The 6,089-nt window shown below is 29.3% G+C and overlaps 1 protein-coding gene across 3 annotated transcripts in view; it reads right to left on the minus strand.

Moving 5' to 3' along the window:
• LOC107629808 (probable O-methyltransferase 3) overlaps window positions 1-2,086 on the minus strand; it is a 3,009-nt gene extending 923 nt beyond the window's left edge. Inside the window, exons 1-3 of one of the 3 annotated variants that reach the window (XM_021118453.1) lie at window positions 1,729-2,086; window positions 1,233-1,590; window positions 196-532 (exon numbers count right to left, since the gene is read on the minus strand). In XM_021118453.1, the coding sequence (XP_020974112.1) occupies window positions 227-532; window positions 1,233-1,590; window positions 1,729-2,015 (951 nt within the window). In that variant the 5' untranslated portion in view covers window positions 2,016-2,086 and the 3' untranslated portion in view covers window positions 196-226. Of the gene's footprint in view, window positions 1-195; window positions 533-1,232 lie in introns of those variants that run through there. The other 2 variants (XM_021118452.1, XM_016332701.2) reach the window with 2 other exon arrangements.

The following is a 6,089-nucleotide window of genomic DNA, read 5'->3' on the forward strand; positions in this document are numbered from 1 at the left end:
GTCGCCTTCACCAACAACTCTATCTTTCTCCTAAACCTTCCTCAATAAATCCACTTCCAGAAGCAGGCGTCGAAGATGCCTTCGCCCCACCTCCCGCAACTGATCGCCAAACTTTAGATTGAACCCTAATTTCCCCAAGTGCGTTGCATGTTTGTTCATTCAGCTCATAGATTTGAAAAATTTTTTCACTATGGATAAACTTTTTCATAATATATATATTTTTTCACTATGGATAAACCTCGATCAAAGACCTTGAACTCATCAAAATTGGAATTATCTTGTAATTACTGAAACCAGAAGAGAAAAATAGCTTGGCCCATTCTTTCTCAGTTCTCTCCTTTCCAGTGACAAAGGCCATCATCGCCATATCATAATAAAGTTGTGTCTCCAGTGATCCATTATCTCCATTCTCATTCCCTACCACCATGTCTATTATTATCACTTTTCCTTTTTTGCCCTTCTTCATTGTTGCCTCCTTGCATTTCTTCAGGAGTTTTACACAATCCTCATCACTCCAGTTGTGTAATATGCACTGCATATTGTTCAGCGTAATTAATAATAATAATAATGATGATGAGAATGTAATAGAAAAAGATTAGATGTTAATTTGCTACATATAATATTATAATGTCATAATTTTGGTCATAATAATATTGCCACATGCCCACGTGGCCACGTACATCCCAATATAAGTACATAATTTTTTTTATTTACCAAACACAAAATAAGAAACTTCTACTCTTAAAAAATATAAGCACATTTTCAAAAAGATTTACCAAATCAAATCTAATTATAATGTAGAATTTTATTTGCATTTTTTCTTTCAAAATAAAATTGCTAAACTTTGTAATGGAACTCTTAATTTAAAATTTTTTAACCTAACGATAATTATTATTAATAGAAAAAATTTCACTCCTGTTCTTTGAGAGATGCTAAAATAATACTTTTTTTCTCTATATTTGTAAAATATATACTTCCTTCCTTTATAACTTTTAAAAAACTCCTCTTTAATTCATTTTAAATTTTTTGTGTTAACTAATTTTAACTTTATCCATTTTTCAAGAAAAAATATTAGAAAGGTATTTTAGAAATAAAATATACTCTACCTATTTCCATATATATATATATGATGATATTATGACAGTAATAATACTTGTAATCCAGTATGTATACTATGTAAAATAAAAAGTACACTTAATTATATCATGAATTTATATGATGATACTACTTACCTTCAACAAAACAGAATCTGCAGAAGGAATTGCCTCAAACATGTCCCCTCCAACATATTTGATGTTCTTGTCACTACTTCCTTGAAAGCCAGCAACAACATGTGGAAGATCAAACACAATGCACTCCACATTTGGGAATGATTTAGCTATGGCCTTAGCCATAGTTCCATTGCCCCCACCAACATCAACCAAAGATTCCAACCCTTCAAAAGTATCCTTACACTTCTCAATCACCACACTAGCAATCAATCTAGAGTCGCTTGTCATGGCCTCATGGAAACTATTACTAAGCTTTTGGTCATGACTAGCAAATTCCCAAAATGCCCTCCCATGTTCCATTTCTAATGGTGACTTGTTAGTGTCACATTTCTTGAACCAATTAGAGAGTTGGTACCATGGTTTTACCAAATTTGGATCAAGAAGTACATCCAGGAATGGTGTCATGCAAAAGGGGTGATCCTTTAGCAATAGTCTAGATGAATTAGTTAGAACATACCTCTCTTCTTGTTGATCATCATCATTTTGATTCGAGAAGAAGCCGGAAAGTGTCAAGATTCGCATCAAGCGGGGGACGAAGGCGGCTTTTGACGGTTGGATTGGTAATGAAGCAATGAGTTCTGAGAGTGGCATGGGTTGGCCATAATTGTGAACAACATCAAGTATGTTCAGTTCAATTGCACATTTAAGGGACATAGAATTTATGAAGCTAAAAAAGTGATTCCATATGTGGGTTTGAGCTAAAAGCAATTTTTGAGAATGATCCTCACCATCATTGGATTCCATTTAGTATTTTTTTGGTTGCATGAACTATGTATTTGCTAGTCTTTTTTCTGGTGTGGAGTCTCTGCAATATACTTGGTTTCATTTATAATGTGAGCAGGTATGTTTAGTGTATATATAACATGGTCTTTAAATTATTGATGAAAAATAGATGGAGAAGATCTATGATAAGGCTCTAAATGTAATAATTGAGCACTAGTACCAATAATAAAAGTTCTAATGGTGGGTCAGACACGTTGCAAATGTGTAATTCAAGGGTTGTTGGCAACATGTTTTCAATGTAACAATAATGGGTTATTAGTTTATCTTGTAATTATTGTATGACAATTATACTGCGTTTATTTATAAGCAAAGACAGTGATATATANTTATATGAATGACTCCTTTTTTATATATCTCTAACGGTGCTACAATATTTCAAAAATAAAAAGATAAACAATTACATCTAATTAAAGTTTGATTTGATTTAATTTTCGACATTTTTACTCTCTTTATGTGTGTGTTTACTTGCCATCTGCTCTTTACCTCATCACTCTCGCCTTTCTCCTTTTGTGTGATTGCATCCGCCTGTCTCCCTTTTCTCTTGTTCATCCATTTATCATTAATCGAGTTAAATATTTAGCAACTACTCTAATTAAAATGCCAAAAATATTTTTTTATAATAATCTTTATTTAAAAAATATAATTTATTTGTTTGACCACATTTTAAATAAAAGTGATATTTTTATAACATATGAAAATCAAATTTTATAACTTATCATCTAATGATTAAAGTAAATATTTTCACATGATGATAATAATAAAATCTTTATTAGAATAGTCATCTAAATATTTTTATATGTTTAATACACAAAAATATAATAAAAAATGATAAAATTACAGAAAGTACAGATATCATGATAAAGAATGATGGACAAAGCAAAAACAATCGATCAAAAAGATAAAATGCATAACAAATAGTCAAATACAATGGAGCAGGTACCACCTAATTCTATCAAAAGAAAAAAAAAATAAATGACAATTAAGCTGAATAATATTTACATGCAGTAATGCATTTTTTCTTTTGTTCCTCAATAAATAGGAGAGAATATAAAAAGCAAGTGACACTGAGAAGAGAATTCTGAAAAACAAAATTAAATACTGTAAAAATTTTAGAGAGAGGATCATCACAAATTTTTTTGAAATACAAATTAAAAGACAAAATGAACATATTTCACATTAGCCACTTTTTTATGTCAAATGTAACTTTTTTATGGTGTAATATTCATGAATTCTAATAAGAAAATCTCAGTTTACTCATACATAAATATATCTTCATATATAAACACTAATTTACATGAAATGGTTTGATTTTTTATATATTAATTCGTTGATAAAGAAAGATAAAGTATAATTAAAAAAACTTAAAAAGAAAAAAAATATAAGAGAATGGAAATTACCCCTGCAAGCCATGAAAATCCATGTTCAATCTTTTCTCTTTATCATATGTTAATGGATTACTTAGCTTTTTGTTCTCCTCAGTCTATCATCATTGTTAATACTTAATATCAGTATATCACAATACTAACATTTCATTTATAGTTTTTGGTCTTTTTCTTAAACTATTGAAAAGAAAAATCTTCCAATTCATATGTGCTCTATGCCAAAGATAGAACTGTATGTATGTGTCTGTGTTTGTATTTATTATGAGCCTATAATTTTATAATTAAGAAGAAGAATGTGTGAAATTTAGAACTTGAACTGAAAAAAAAGGAATATATGAAAGAATGGAACTGAATGTTGTCGTGCTCTTTGATGGCAATAAATAGTGTGTGTCATAAGATTGGTATTTGTTGGGCCAACCGTGGAGAGCTCTCGACAACTGGGGAGAATTCGGAGAGGAATAAAGTGAGAGAACATAAGATGAGAAGACACCACATCCAACTCAAAACCTTAAGGTGTCAAGTTAATGGGTCTCTCATCTTATAAACTCCTCATTCTTCCATGCTTTTTTTGATGTGGGACTAACTTCAACACTCCTCACACTTGCAACACTAACAGTATTATGGAAATGTAGTGAAATATATATATGAAAAGAAGTGGCAAGCATTGTTATTATTCAATTTGGATAGTTGAGTAATAATTATCTGTGCATAATGGTAGTGCATGCATTCCACTTGTTTTTATTCCTATCTTTATAATATTTTAAACAAAATAATAAAAAAGTGGTGAAACTTGAGCTCTGAAAAGTAAGAAAAAATGAACTTAGAAATGTGTGAGCATGAGTTTGGGTGTATAGTGGGTGTTTTATTCTGTAGATTTTTATTAAGTCGTAGATCGGAGTGGGTGTTCTCATCAGGTGGTCTTGTGTGCATGTGTCGTCTCTTGGTTTTTTCGATTTTTTTATATACATAAGGGTTTTTTTGTTAAAAAAAAATTGTTTAGTGTTTCTTATCGTTTGATTTAAGTTATAATGTTCTGAAGTATTAACCGTTGCTTATATTATTATAACGATGAATTTTTTTTTTATATTTTGTATAAAATAATTAAAGAGTAGATATCCTTTTCGATTCCTGTCCTTTTTGAAAATTGACAAGCTGCTCCTTAATCTTTAAAAAATGATAAATTGGCTCCTGTTTATTTCTTTTATTAGACACATCGATTCTTCTGTGGCTAATAGACAGGAATCGATATATCTAACGAAAGAAATAGATAAAAGTCAATTTGTCTAACGAAAAAGTTGATGTATCTAATGAAAGAAATAGACCGAGACCGATTTGTCATTTTTAAATATTAGGAGGCGACTTATCAATTTTAAAAAAAAAGACAGAGACCAAAAAATGTACTTACTCATAATTAAAATTGAGGTAAACGAATAAAAGGGCTTTGATCTTGATGTACTTTTTTTTTCCGAATTTTTTTTTAAATAGAAGATACAAAATTATTAAAATACTAAAATAAATAAAAAATATATATCTCAAAAAAATCAATAAAATCAAATTTACAAATAACTATGGAACAAAAAGTAACCGTTTAAAAAAAGGTGGAAACTCAGTATAATCGACTTTACGTAAAGTTGATAACTAAGAGCCGTTAGATAATTTGACTGATTTGACTAAATTTTCATCTAATGACTCTCAACTATCAACTTTACGTAAAGTCAACTTCGAGTTTTTACCTTAAAAAAAATAAATGGTATAAAAAACTAATATAATTAACTCTCAAACTTAAATTTTAATATCACAGATATTTTTATCTTTGGCATTCAATCAGATATTTCGTTTTTTATGAAAAAAATAGTTGGTAACAACTCTAAATCTCATAATAAAATTTCTCTTAAAAAATAATGGATAATCTTCCTTCATCCTTTCGGTTATCTCTGGGTTGTGTTCCCCTGCGTAGGACGTTGCGACACCTCTCTCACGCCTCTGCCTAATCTCCTGCCGCTAAGATTAGGAAAGATGTACTAATGATATGGTGAAGAGCAATATCCATAGTGGTGAGGGTGAACAGTACACAGTGGACTAGGGGACAAGAGGTAATGGTGTTAAAGCTGATGAGGGTGAGGGACTGAAAAGGTGAAGGCAAAGGTGATAATGTATTGAGGGGTGAGTGTTGTAAGTTGTAACACCCCTTTTTAGAATAGAAATTTATCGTATAAGATTATAATGAGATATAATATTTGATTATAATTGATTATTAAATTAAATACAAAATATTTAGTTTTTGGCCATAAATATAACATATTTTTGTAAAAGTAATTATATAACAATTTATAAGTTATTGATACACGATGTTGTAGAATATATTTTTAAAATAATTTATCTTTCACAAGTTTTTATTGAATTTGATCTAAAATTACACACATGTATATAGATATAGTAAGAATTTAAAATTTTCAGTAGATATAATAATTTTTCATTTCTATTGTGTCGTTTGTCATGAAAAATATCGTGGCTATTATAGTCATATAAAAATAATTGTATTAATGCAATGCAAATATATTTTATATGATATCTTTATTTTTTTTTCATTTTTTTCCATTTATTTGTCTCACACATAAAATATTATTTTAAAAAATTTTACTTTTTTAGTGTG

Source organism: Arachis ipaensis, chromosome B03, assembly GCF_000816755.2.
Source record: "Arachis ipaensis cultivar K30076 chromosome B03, Araip1.1, whole genome shotgun sequence".
Classification (NCBI taxonomy): Eukaryota; Viridiplantae; Streptophyta; class Magnoliopsida; order Fabales; family Fabaceae; genus Arachis; species Arachis ipaensis.